This window comes from Schistosoma mansoni, chromosome W (assembly GCF_000237925.1).
Source record: "Schistosoma mansoni strain Puerto Rico chromosome W, complete genome".
Lineage (NCBI taxonomy): Eukaryota > Metazoa > Platyhelminthes > Trematoda > Strigeidida > Schistosomatidae > Schistosoma > Schistosoma mansoni.
In genome coordinates, this window is record NC_031502.1 from 37,365,033 (window position 1) to 37,379,070 (window position 14,038).

General features: G+C 39.3%; 1 protein-coding gene across 2 annotated transcripts in view; it reads right to left on the reverse strand.

Annotated features, from left to right (window-relative positions):
• The window catches only part of Smp_046060.1 (putative myosin-10 (Myosin heavy chain, nonmuscle IIb) (Nonmuscle myosin heavy chain IIb) (NMMHC II-b) (NMMHC-IIB) (Cellular myosin heavy chain, type B) (Nonmuscle myosin heavy chain-B) (NMMHC-B)), a gene marked incomplete at both ends in the record, with an annotated part of 33,219 nt that extends 31,548 nt beyond the window's left edge, over nt 1–1,671 (reverse strand). Inside the window, 4 exons of one of the 2 annotated variants that reach the window (XM_018789588.1) lie at nt 833–953; nt 989–1,016; nt 1,052–1,208; nt 1,243–1,671. In XM_018789588.1, the coding sequence (XP_018655014.1) occupies nt 833–953; nt 989–1,016; nt 1,052–1,208; nt 1,243–1,584 (648 nt within the window). The remainder of the gene's footprint in view (nt 1–832; nt 954–988; nt 1,017–1,051; nt 1,209–1,242) is intronic. The other variant, XM_018789586.1, reaches the window with a different exon arrangement.
• Between the last annotated feature and the right edge of the window lie 12,367 nt (nt 1,672–14,038).

A 14,038-nucleotide genomic window follows, 5' to 3' on the forward strand; every position in this document is an offset into this window, starting at 1 on the left:
AGATTAAAATAATACTATCAAGTTTTGAACAAGGTCCAATCACATTAATAATCGTAACTCGACAATCAGTTGTAAATCATGTTGAGGAATTGCTGGTAAATTAAGCATCGGATATTGAGTAAAACTAAGCAATATGATAGTTCGGAAACTGAAGGACATGTTGGAAGTCATATGGATGGAGGTAATATAATTATCTTGCTACTATTCTCTCTACTCAGTTGTCAATTTATTCGAAACTACTATGTTCAACCTTGGTATTGATATTTATGAACAAAGGTGTTCTCGTTTCACAGAACCTTAATGAAACCAGTAATATTTATATGCCTACTCAACTAAGCTCTAACGTTATCTTTTGATTTTACGTTACCTTTCTCAGTTACGGGAACAATAAATAAAAAGACGCTCTTATGCGACAAAAATTCGCGGCTGAGGGTTAGACGAGTTGCATAAACCTAAACATACAAGTCTAAAGGTCTAAATAGTTCAGCAAACGATCTGTGTGCTCAGGACATAACTATAACAGCATGTGAATCAAATCATGAAATGATTGCAAGTTACCTCTTTTATTGCACATATGTTCGGCTGAGATTTTAACGATATAAAATTAGGGATCAGAAAAAACTATTAAGATATGAGCTATGACCGGTTCATATGCTTTGGAAATCGAGATTTAAGAGAACTTTAATCGCCGAGTAAACCGAATACGTAGCACAGAAAAATACTTCCATTGGGTTAGTTAGTAGATAAGCTTATACGAAATTACTGATTACCATGTTTATAAAGCATGTGTCCAAATATCACACTTGTCAGAACGGCTTGAGAAATTACTTACGTTAAACTTTGACATTACATTTTTGGCTGACGTTTTTTGATGTTTTGCAGAAGTCGCAACACATGCGAGGTACTGTATTACCTTTTTCGTATTTTCGGTCTTTCCAGATCCGGATTCACCGCTAAAAGATCCGGTAAAGGTGAACAACACACTTACGTGCACAAAATGGACTGATCCTCACGATCTGTAACACATAAAACTCAAATTACACATCATTACCTTGAAGCATGCTACGATAAGCTCCATCAGCAATAGCGAATATATGTGGTGGTCTTTCATGGCGCTTCTTTCCTTTATACCACTCTACTATATCTTCGTCATAGATCGGTAGTCGTTTGTATGGGTTTACAACCACACAAAACAATCCGGAGTATGTCTATATTGTCACGAAAAATAACGCATTGACTTACATAGATCATTCCTGAGTAATATCTTGTCTTTAAGTTATTTAAAACTGAAGCTTCATTCATAAACGATAGGTTTGCCATGTCCTTTATCTTGTCGTACTTTGAAGGGTTCATTCTTTGAACATAATCCTTAGGAAAGGTACATTTCTTTCCTGACTCCACGAGTTGCACTACACAATTTTCTCCCTGTTCTTGGAGCTTAATAGCTGCGACAAATGCTTCGCGTTCATGAGGGACCCACACCATATCCTTAGAAGATAAATCTGTTTCCCGCAAAGGCTCTTTCTCATCACGCAGAAGTTCTGCATTCATCGGACTATAAGATACTCTTTTATTATCACCCATGATTCTAAAACATCGACTAGTTTATACACTGCTTCCGTATGTACAAAACCAGATGTCCCGCTCGCGCTTTTAACTCAAAAGTACAGTGATATAAATTTTCCTTCCTTTAGCTCAATAAAACAAAATAGTTTAATTTTGTCATGAACAGAGTGAAGCATGGTTTTGTGTAAAGTGTGAATGTTTACTCAATGAATTCAGCTAGATATTTGAGTATTCTAACTGCATCAACGCTAACTACGTGGTACTGTCAGTCAAAATTGAAATTAATATCGTCATGTCTTTAATCGAAAGTGTGTATATGAAAACAGTCAGAATATCAAAAAAGTAGCTAAGTGAACCATGATTAAGTAACACATTCAATGAATAAGGAAATTTGAAAACTTTAGGAACTTTTATGAAGCTACTTCAACAAATTCACCTAAAGGAATTCCAGGACCTGAATACTTGGAATGAGTAGGGTTATGACTTCAGTCAAACTCTCTACACTAAACTATCAAATTAAAAGATTTGCCATCAGCGTTAATGTTAGAGCTGAGTATCAGAAAATGTTTCTCATATTTTATATGCATTTATATAGTTTCATAGTGAAGACCCCACAGGTATTGTAGTTTGGCAACACTTTAACCAGTAACACCTATAATTGAATCGTGCCCACCCAGTCAAATCAGAAGTCAGAAGCTAGGAAGTTGGAAGATATATTCGTTTGGTTATCAACCTAAGGAAAAGTGATTGATCTAAACTGGCTAGCGATCTCAGCAGAAGTTGGGCACGGCCTTCTCACTCATGATCTGTTGCGGATGCCTGACCGAACGCCTTCAGTTAAGCGATTCCATTAAAATTAGTGTTGTCAGCATCCAATTTCGAACACTTACAGGGCTATTGATTTTCAGGATTTGTTTACCGCCATAATAGATACTTTATACCACCTGCTCTAAGGTGCGTGTAGGTCTTATTTATTTTGTGTTTTCTGGTAGACTTTAAACCTGAAAACACATAATGACTCTGGGTTGCCTCAGTGAACGCTTTCCAATATCATTTATGCGGAGCTGAAATAGAGGACACTATGCTACCGTATCACACTCAGCGTTAGGTAGCACTATTTAAACTCGGATCAAATTTCGGCTTTTATATTATCAAAAAGTATGCATGAACGTTAGGCGAGACCGGGACTTTCACATCTATAGGTAAAGGTTGTTGACAAATGTGAGGATATGTTCCATTTTCGTCATTTCTGTTAGCCACGATGAATAACATTCCATTTACAGTGGTTTTATTTAATCATATATGTGAATCAAGGAGTGTACTCAGCATTGAACTCAGCCTTAAACTTGGCCAATTTTTTGTGGATTATTGATTTGGATTTATAATTGTAGAACCTGATGAGAAATTGTTGAAATGAATATTCTTCGTTCATATAATTGTGTTTTCATACTGTGGGAATGTTTCAGCGATTAATCAGATATACCAAATAAAGCCATATTCATATTTTGATTGTTACTTTGTGAGATAAACTAAATTGGTCCGAGTGTTCTATGGCAGAATAATGGTGCTTTAGTTTGGTCCACATTTTCGAGTTCTAATTATCACGAGGAGTCAGATGATTAATTCAATGATTATATGTAAGTTTCTATTTGGTTGATATTATCTTTTCAATGTTTTTAATGTTATGTTCAGCACCTTGACACTTGCGGTTGGTATATTGACCATGTTCACATCTTCCATTATACAACTACTACATTGAGCTCCTCCAGTTCTTGAGGACAATCTATTTTCTAAACATTGCCATAAGTAAACGCTGTAGTAAACTAGGTAGTTCAGGCGCAATCTCCCATAAGCTAAAGAGCGGTTATCAGGCAATTTGTGGAAAAGACCAGTGATAAATGCTTGGAACACCATAAAAATTCTCACACAAATCACAGTGAAGTAAGGAAAAACGCATTCACGGATATTTTCAAGATGAATGGTATTTTATAGAACATTAGAAGAATATACTTACGAGCTGGGTCAAATCTATTCAATTCCCCATAAGTCTTTTGCGAAAAACACTTGAGTACGCTTTTTTAATGATAAAAACATATGATATAAGAAGGTAGTTTTATAAAAATATATATTTTAAATGTAAATAATAAGTTAACACACATATAACTACGGTGGTTCACGAACAGCCAGTTGGTAGATAAGTATTGTGAAGATACCAATTTGAGTTTCTTCAAAAATGCAGTTTTACACAAATTTCAATAAGGTACGCACAATTTTCGTCATTCAAACAGGTTCTGTGAAATTTGGAAAATATTCAGTCGGATTTAAAGAAGGTAGAGGAAAGAAACGTAAACTATGGAAATAATTTGTTTGCGAAACCAGAATAAGGACAAACGATGATGTTTGTATTATCAAGTGAAAAACAAATAAATATGAGAATAAATAATTAATGCAGCAAGATATGATGATAAAATGACGATATATGAAACTTAATTTCAGAGAATAATTGTGAAATATGAATTTGTGTGACTCATTATAACATCAGAAGTACTTGAATAATTGTGTAGTGCCGTCTGATATTCCAAGTCCATATACTTTATTCTAGCTTCTGCACAAGCCAATTTACCCATCCATCATGTGTCACGTTTTTGTTAATTATTCACTTATTAACCCTGACTATTTCTTATATGAGCGTAAGTCTGTTCACTTCTTATTCTATTCATCACATATCTGGAACTTACTTTTTTCTGACAATAAACATTTGTAGCTGTAAATAATTCCCCAAAATCAATAGCTCATTAAGTGTTTGACATTGGATGCTGACCACATTGTTTAAGTGGACTTGTTTAACTGAAGGCTTTCGGTCATGCATCCGTACCAGATCACGTTACGAACCAGCGTGGGACACAGCTCCTACGTTCACTAGTCAGCTTAGAATAAACGCTACGAGATATATTGATAACGTATCAAATATATCCTTCCTACCTCTTCGCATCTGACTTCTGATTTCCATTGGTCGGGGGAAAGCTTCGCATATAGAAGGTGTCACTGATAGCAGGTTGTAAAATCAGAATACTAGTCGTATCTTCAGTGGTGAAACCGACGTGATCTGATACACTAAGCGCATAAACTGTGAGTCTGCTCCTTTTTGGAATATCATTATTCATTGTTTTTCTTTATTTGATTTATATATATTGTGATATACCTTTCTTTTCGGATATATTTTAATTATATATTTCTCGTTCTAATAATACTATGACAGAACAGTCACCTAAAGTTTTTAAGTTACAATCCCGACTGGTGCTGGCATCATAACCAGTATGGTAAGTCTTCCAGAAATTGCAGGAAACCCTGCAATTATCCGAACTCCAAATCCACTTACACGAAAAAGTACTCGGGAAACTTCCAAGCCGGCACGTGCTAACGGCAACCGCAGCCGACGAACATAGCCGCCTGTTATACGTCACGGATGTGACTACGAAAGTTAGCTACCTCGTCGACACCGGCGCAGAAGTTAGCGCTCTTCCAGCGACTTCCAACGACAGACTTCGCGAGTCTGTTTTAAGTTTACAGGCGGCAAACGGAAAGCCGATTGCTACGTATGGTAAAAGGTACGTTTATCTTAACGTGGGTTAACGCAAACCCATACACTGGATTTTCGTTGTTGCAGACGTCTCTATGCCAATCATTGGTATAGACTTGTTACAATACCACAATCTACTCACCGACACACGCTCACGAAGGTTATTAGACGGAAACACTAAGTTATCCGTTTACATAACTCCTTTTTCTGGTTGCAGATTATCCGCAGTCACAGTTAAGCACGCCATATACCCCCTATATCAACCATTACTTGATAAATACTCTGGAATATATCAACCGCAACCGAAATTGCCGTGTGTAATCAGCAATGTTACACATCACATCTCGACTACAGGACCACCTGTATTCTCAAAAGCACGACGACTGTCTCCCGAAAAGCTTAAGTTGGGTAAGAATGAATTCGACCATATGATAGACTTAGGAATAATTCCACCGTCAAATAGCCCATGGGCATATCCTTTGCACATGGTCCCTAAAAAGGACAGCAATGATTGGCGCACAACTGGTGATTATCGGCGTCTGAATGCTAAAACCATTCCCGATCGTTACCCGTTGCCTCACATTCACGATTTGACAGCTACCTTGAAAGGTACAACTGTCTTTTCGAAAATCGATTCAATTAAGGCTTACAATCAAATACCTATGGCAACCGACGACATTCCAAAAACCGCCATCATCACTCCTTTCGGCCTTTACGAATTCTGACGAATGCCTTTCGGACTAAGAAATGCCGCTCAAACCTTCCAAAGGTTCATTGACGACGTCTTCCAAGGTCTCAACTTCGTACATGCGTATGTTGGTGACTGTCTCATAGCGAGTCCGGACAGAGAATCACATCTCCAGCATCTGGACATTGTTTTCGATCGACTCCGAAGGCATGGCATTACTGTAAACATTCAGAAATGCCAAATCGGAACAAATTCTTTGGACTTCTTAGAACACACCATTGATGCTCAAGACATCCGACCCCTTAGAAGCAAAGTGGCAGCCATTCTGGATTACCCGGAACCGGCCACGATCAAGCAGTTGCGAACTTTCAACGGACTTGTAAATTTCTACAGACGGTTCATACCTAAATGCGCGTCCCTTATGAAACCGTTAACCGACCAACTTCGTGGAAATGCAAAGTCAATTAGTTTGGACGACACGGCTCGAAAAGCATTCTCCACAGTTAGGGAACATATCGCTAAGGCAACCCTGCTTGCGCATCAGGACACTCAAGCGCCCATTAGTATCGCCGTGGACGCATTCGACTCAGCAATCGGAGGAGTCTTACAACAATGGGTTAACAACTCGTGGCAACCTTTAGGATTTTTTTCGAGACTGTTGCTAGACGCGGAATCTAGGTACAGCACGTTCGGTAGGGGACTCCTAGCTATGTATTGTGCTGTACGACATTTCCAACATTCAATCGAAGGAAGAGAATTCACGCTTTTTACCGATCACAAACCTCTTACCTTCTCTTTAAATTCATCTTCAGACAAGTACGCACCGCGAGAGTCTCGACAACTGGACTACATTTCACAGTTTACTTCAGACATACAACACATTTCTGGAGCTAACAATGTAGTCGCAGACGCCTTGTCTCGAATAAGTTCCTTAGGAAGCGCGCGTTTCAAAAAGGGCAGTGACTTTCGTACTTGTGATTATCGTTGCTTTTGTGTATTTGTTGCATCAAAAGCATCCTTGGTCTACTTTAACTTGAATAATTTCAGTTTGAAATGTTGTTGAAAACTTTGTCTCGTGGTTCCTTTTGCATATACTCTGACGATTGTGTTATTATTGTGATCATATTGTGTTTTAAACGTAATCTGATTACAATGGTTGGCAGTGCATTCAAATGTGAACAGCCGAACTGTCTATTCCCCGTAGATGAAGGGATGCAGTATGATGAATACAAAAAGTGGTTCCACAAGATATGTACCCGTCTCAGTCCAGCTGCATACAAAAGATGCTCTAAGCCTAACTCGCACTGGCTTTGTATGTTCTGCTGTACTAACAAGACGATGTTAATCCAGGAGGCTATGAGCCTATTTGCTCTAGCCTGTAAAAAGAACGATAGTGGGTGCGCTAGTAACGCAAGTACTGACAGTGAAGACTGTGTCAGTGTTGTAAGTGCTGTTACAAAACGCACTAAACAACCTACTCTAATTAATGACAAAGTGAAACTTCCGTTACAACAAACGTTGAGTAAATCACCACCTGATATTGACATGAGTAATCATGCATCTTCAGTAGAAATTGAGGACCCAGATAAAACCATCACCGTCCCCAATAGTCCCGAAGCAGCTGTCTTGAATGACGAAAAATGGACCGCAGTAAGGGGGAAAAGAAAAGGAAAAAAAGCTAAAGACAAAACACACTTGGTTGACAAGTCATTGAGGAACTCGCAGTCTGAGTCACTCAATGCACTATCGCACTCTGATAGAACGGCAGAACATCATCTTAGTGCGACTGAGAGGAACTGAATATCATCGAATATTATTGTGAGTAAACTGCCAAAGTCTAACGATCCAGATCCTAAGGTTAGACACACCCATGACTTAGAGAGGCTCGGAGAATATATCCGTAACATACTACCAGATAACACTAAAGGTGTTCAGGTCCAAAAATTAGTTAGAATAGATAAAAGGGCCGATGACAGTATTCTACCCCGACCGTGTAGACTCCTTAAGGGAATCCTAGGGTCGAAGAAACAACGTGATCTTCTGTTAAGTAACGCTCGAAGTCACGACAACTCTGACATTCAAATTAGACCGGATGTGTCTCTTGAAGATAGAATAAAAAGGAAGACGGCACTAGCTGAACTAGAAACCCGTCGACAAAACGGTGAAGAAAATCTCCGATTAGCAGGTTTTCGAATAGTCAGGTCTTGGAAACGAATGCTACCAAGGCCTGTGTGGATAGGTCGTTCACCTTAGGAGTTTTATATGCCAACGCCCGTAGTCTAAGACATAAATTCTACGAGCTAGGAGCATTAGTGTACAAATTAAGGCCACTCATTGTAGCTGTGACGGAAACTTGATTAGTCCGTGACTTCGATATTACCCCAGAATTATCCGGATACCATTGATTAAGAAGTGATAGATATAGATGCAGGAAAATAGGTGGCGTTCTTCTGTACATAGCCAATAATATAAATATCCGTTCCTCCGTTTGCGAATCCCATGATAGTGGAACTAGTGAAGTCATTAGCTGTGAGCTCACTGTCGGATGTTGTACATTTGCACTCGGTGTCATCTATTGCAGCCCAATCTGCTTAGCTGACGACTTTATTTTAGAGCACATTCGGCTATGGAGTGCAAATAACAGATGCTTGATATTAGGAGACTTTAATGCACCTGACATTAGTTGGACTGAGATGACCACGAAATGCTCTGTAAACTCATTTGATAGCAGGCTCTTGGAAACAGTAATGGAACATGCATTAGTACAGCATGTATCCAAACCTACACGTTTTGGTGTAAACCAAGGTTCTTCTCTGTTGGACTTGGTAATTACCCATGAGACTGAGGATATTGCCAACCTAAATATTCTTCCCCCGTTAGTAAATAGCGATCACGCTGTTTTATCATTCACGTTTAGAGCTAGCGACATGATATACGATCAGATTAAGCCTCGCCCAAACATATGGAGAGCTAACATACCGGCCATTTAGGATTGTGCTACTAAGATAGATTGGTCAGTAGATACTAGCTCATCAGTTGACGAGGCGTGGCCTGTATTTAAAGGCAAGTTTAGTGCAGTCACGTCCCCGTTCATACCGTACTTGGTACCACGTAGACCGAACAATAGTCCACCGTGGATAAATAAAGAAGTTAAGAAACTTCTTAGGCGTAGGAAAAAACACTGGAACATGTTCATCTCTACTGGCTTAGAGCTGTACAGATCCAGTTATTGTAAGATTAGAAATACTTGTAAAGCGTTAATTAGTAGGACTAGACGGTCATACGAAAAACAATTGGTTAGGGATTGCAAACATAGTCCAAAACGGTTATTCTCGTATATAAAGAGGCGAACTCAAAGAAGTGATGGAATACCATCACTTTTGATACAAGAAAATCCGTTTAATTTTGACAAGAAATGATACTAAAAAAGCCGAAGCTTTATCGGAATATTTCAGTAAAGTTTTTCCTACCAATAATGAGGAACGACCACCTATTCATTGTGATTGTGGCGACTTGTTGATGGACCCTGTAGTTATTAAGAAAGAAACTGTTTTAAGGCTACTTCAGCATCTCAAACCTGATAAGTCTAGTGGTCCTGATGATATTCATCCTCGGATTATGAAAGCCCTCTCAGATGTTATTGCTAAACCCTTAGCGATACTGTTTGATGTGTCTCTGCAGCAGTCCAGATTGCCCAGAGACTGGAAAGACGCAATAATCAGTCCGGTGTATAAGGCTGGGAGTAGAGATTTAGTTAGTAACTATCGACCCGTCAGCTTAACTAGTGCAGCTGTAAATCTGATGGAAAAAATTATTGGGATGGCTGTTATAAACTACGTGGAAAGACATGATCTTTTGTCCAAGGAACAACATGGTTTTCGAAAAGGTCTATCATGTTTGACAAATCTTCTCATTGCAAGAGAAGATTGGGCTGAGGCAAAAGATAGCAATATTCCTGTAGATGTCATTTTCATAGATCTAAGTAAAGCCTTTGATAAGGTTTCCCATTCTGGTCTTAAATTAAAACTGGAAAGTTTTGGAATTCATTATGCAGTCATAGACTGGATAAGTGACTTTCTTCATGGAGGGAGACAAAGGGTAAGAGTAAATGGGGCTCTCTCATCGCGGGAACCAGTGAAAAGTGGAGTCCCCCAAGGCACAATTTTAGGTCCTCTTCTCTTTTTACTTTATGTAAATGAATTACCAGTTATAGCTAAGTCATCCGTCCTACTACTCGCCGATGACATAAAAATTTGGAGACCCATACATAGCATGTCAGACAGAATAGTATTACAGGAAGATCCTAACTCATTAGTGGCATGGATGAACGGATGGTCACTAGAAGTAAACCCTAATAAAAGTGTAGTTATGCAATTAAATAACTACGATGATTCGTATCACTACACAATATGTGGACTAGTGTTGCCCAAAGTAAGAAACTATAAAGATTTAGAAGTCATACTAAGTAATAATCTCAAAACAACCAGTCACTATAAGGCTGCTGCTGCAAAAGGCTATAGGGTATAATGGTCTATTCGTAGATCTTTCCGGTATCTGGATGGGGAAATGTTTAGATTATTATACCCAACTTTCGTACGGCCACATTTGGAATATGGGATTCAAGCAGCGAGTCCTTGTTTCAAATATGAGGCGGATATGTTGGAACGAGTCCAACGCCGCGGGACAAAAATGGTAGAAGGCCTATCTTATGAAGACAGACTGAGACACCTCAACTTATTTCCGTTATCTTACAGGCGAATACGGGGTGATCTAATATTGGCATATCGTATCCTGAACGATGACCTTGGTACTAACATGTCCTATCTTTTCCTCCCGTCTAGGGCTGGTCATTTGAGAGGACATCCGAAGAAAGTCCAAAAACCGAGATCAAATCGTCTACGTCTGGAGTTTCGTTTCTCGCGCCGAGTAGTGAATTACTGGAATTCTCTACCAGAACACGTAATATCAGCACCTTCTGTTGATATATTCAAGACGAGATTGGACCTCCACAGTGTAACAAACTGCAAAGATTAAAATAGGTCACTAGACCTCCTATCCTTATTACTGAAGACTGATTATGTATCGTCGCCAGTCACCACACTGCAAATCAGCGGGATGAAGATTTTGGAGTCGAAATGACATCACTCACGGTGGAGGACTAAATATATAAAATATAGTGAGGGAAAAACAGTCAAGACTAGGAGACAGATTGAAAAGTTTAGAATAATATTTAGTCTCAAGGTTTAGATAAGGCTAACTAATTAGAGCAGTTACGTCACTGCCCAATCTCCCTATTTTGGGGTGACCAATTTCAACCCATTCCAGTCAGGATCTCCAATCGCAGATCATACTAGTATTCCTAACTCTAATTAGGATATCTGTACTTGACCCTACTTATTTTAACAATCGAGAACCCATGTTATATTCTAATCGTATTCCTGAAACGACAATATGTGATTAGTCTGAGACAGTTACCGAAGACTGCAGATAGTTGGCATATATACCTTATATTTTCGAAACCTATTACCAAACCCTTGGTTATTCAATCAGTCTTTACTGGTCAATGTTAAAATCACGTTACTCATTTTTGAGAGGACATTCGAAGAAAGTCCAAAAACCGAGATCAAATCGTCTACGTCTGTAGTTTCGTTTCTCGCACCGAGTAGTGAATTATTGGAATTCTCTACCAGAACACCTAATATCAGCACCTTCTGTTGATATATTCAAGACGAGATTGGACCTCCACAGTGTAACAAACTGCAAGGATTAAAATAGGTCACTAGACCTCCTATCCTTATTACTGAAGACTGGACAGTTTCCAGGGAATCGACCTTCTTAAACTCGCTCAGCTTCAGAAAGAAGACATTGATCTTCAGCACGAGTTATCCTCGACAACTCTAAAACTACGTATTAAACAGATGAGAACAGGTAAGGAAACCTTACTATGTGGCACATCTACAGGTAGGGATCGTCTAATAGTACCAAAACATTATCGACGCAACGTCTTCAATACGTTGCACAATCTTTTTCATCCAGGTGTTCGTGCAACAATCAAGCTTATAGCCGAACGGTTTTGCTGGCCTGGTATGAATAAAGACGTGGGGGAGTGGGCACGCTCCTGTGTAAGCTGCCAGAAATCTAAGGTTATTCGACACAACAAATCTCCCTTAGGTTCTTTCAAAACCCATGAGGCTCGTTTCGATCATGTTCATCTAGATTTGGTAGGACCCTTACCTGATTCAAATGAATACTCATATCTCTTAACATGCGTAGACCGTTTCACTCGATCGCCAGAAGCAGTACCGATTAAGGACATTACTACTGAAACTGTGGCTCGCGCTTTCGTCGAACGATGGGTAGCTAATTTCAACCATCACTACAGACCGCGGACGCCAGTTCAAATCTGGACTTTTCCGTTGTCTGACCTCACTTTTAGGAATCACGCGTTTCCGAACGACCGCCTACCACCCACAAGCAAACGGGTTGGTAGAACGTTTTCATCGACAACTAAAAGCTCCGCCATCAGCTGCAAACGTTTCACAGTGAACAGACGCTCTTCCACTCGTCTTGCTAGGTATCCACCATGCAGTGAAAGCTGACATTGGATACACGGCATCTCAACTCGTTTATGGAACGACACTCCGACTCCCAGGAGAGTTCGTAGATCCTTCAGCTTCTTCATTGAACATGGGTCTAAACTCCTACACCAGCAGGATTACAAGCGCAATGCGTCCAGTTAAACCTGTTCACACTCGACCTCAATCAACTGATGTTTTCGCTCAACCTGACATACGACATAGTACACATGTCTTCGTTCGTCGAGACTGACATCGACGACCTCTCGAATCAGCATACGAAGGACTCTTCAAAGTTCTTCAACGTGAACCTTAGTACTATGTAGTCGATAAGAACGGCACTAACGATAGCATCAGTATCAATCGAATCAAAGCAGCGTATTTAGAAAGAAATCCTACCCACGTCGATTTTCCTTCGGTACATTCGAACGACACGGCTCCTACACTTGTAGTGCCTCATTCGACAGCCAACACACACATCGATACTTCGTCAGTATCTGAAAATAAACTTACAACAACGCGTTCTGGAAGAAGAGTAAGATTTCCAGAACATCTAAACGACTATTGCACGTAGGACACAAACTTAATCTCGAATTCCCTTTTCATTATTTATTAACAAAAATAATTTTTTTCAATATGCTCATTTTCTATATATTTATTTCAAAAAAAACAATTATTTTTTTGAGCGTATTTATATTTTTTTATATATAAAAAAAAAAACAAAAAAAAACATTTTATTTTTCTAATCGCTTTTACGCTGTCGCAAGCGTATTAGTTTTTTTTCCCGCTCATCTTGTGTCCTAACGCAAGTACGAGTGTATTTTCGACATGCACTCACACGTTCTGTTTTTTCTCTCTTCCAGGACGGCTGGAAAAGAATGACGAATTTTCACAAGGAACCGAAATTTTCATTGTACTTTATTACTATGTTGTACCTCATGGTCCCTTAGTGTAAGAAAGACGACCAGACGCTGCTAAACATAGCAAGCTATCAGAAGAAAGTTTTCCAACGACAAACTCGTTGGGTTTAAACTTCTGGCTGGTCACGTCTTAGGGGCATCACTACCTCACTAGGGGGGGAAGTGATCTGTAGCTGTAAATAATTCCGCAAAATCAATAGCTTTCTAAGTGTTCGACATTGGATGCTGAACACGTTGTTTAAGTGGACTTGTTTAACTGAAGGCTTTCGGTCATGCATCCGTACCAAAGCACGTTACAGAACGGCGTGGGAAGCACCTCCTACCATATTTAGGCAGATTAGATCAGTCACTTCTCGATATATTGATAACCCATCAAATACATCTTTCAACTTCCTCGCTTCGGACTTCAACTGAGTGTGCGCGATTCGATTATAGGCGTTACTGGCAAAGAGTTGTCAAACTACAATACCGGCGTCTTCAAGGTTACTGAGTGCCGATGCTTTAATTATGCCTACCAATGCTTCCATTTCGAGTTTTACTCGTCATAAATTTCCTATTCTTGAATGTTGTAATATACTTACCAAAGTTAGTAAATCTACAACAACAAATTATGAGCCTTCCATTGCTGAGCGTGGACTGTCTATAATAGGTCTAGAAGGTTTAAGAATGTTTCAAAGTCAGCCTCCTTCATTGACCACTGGAAACATTC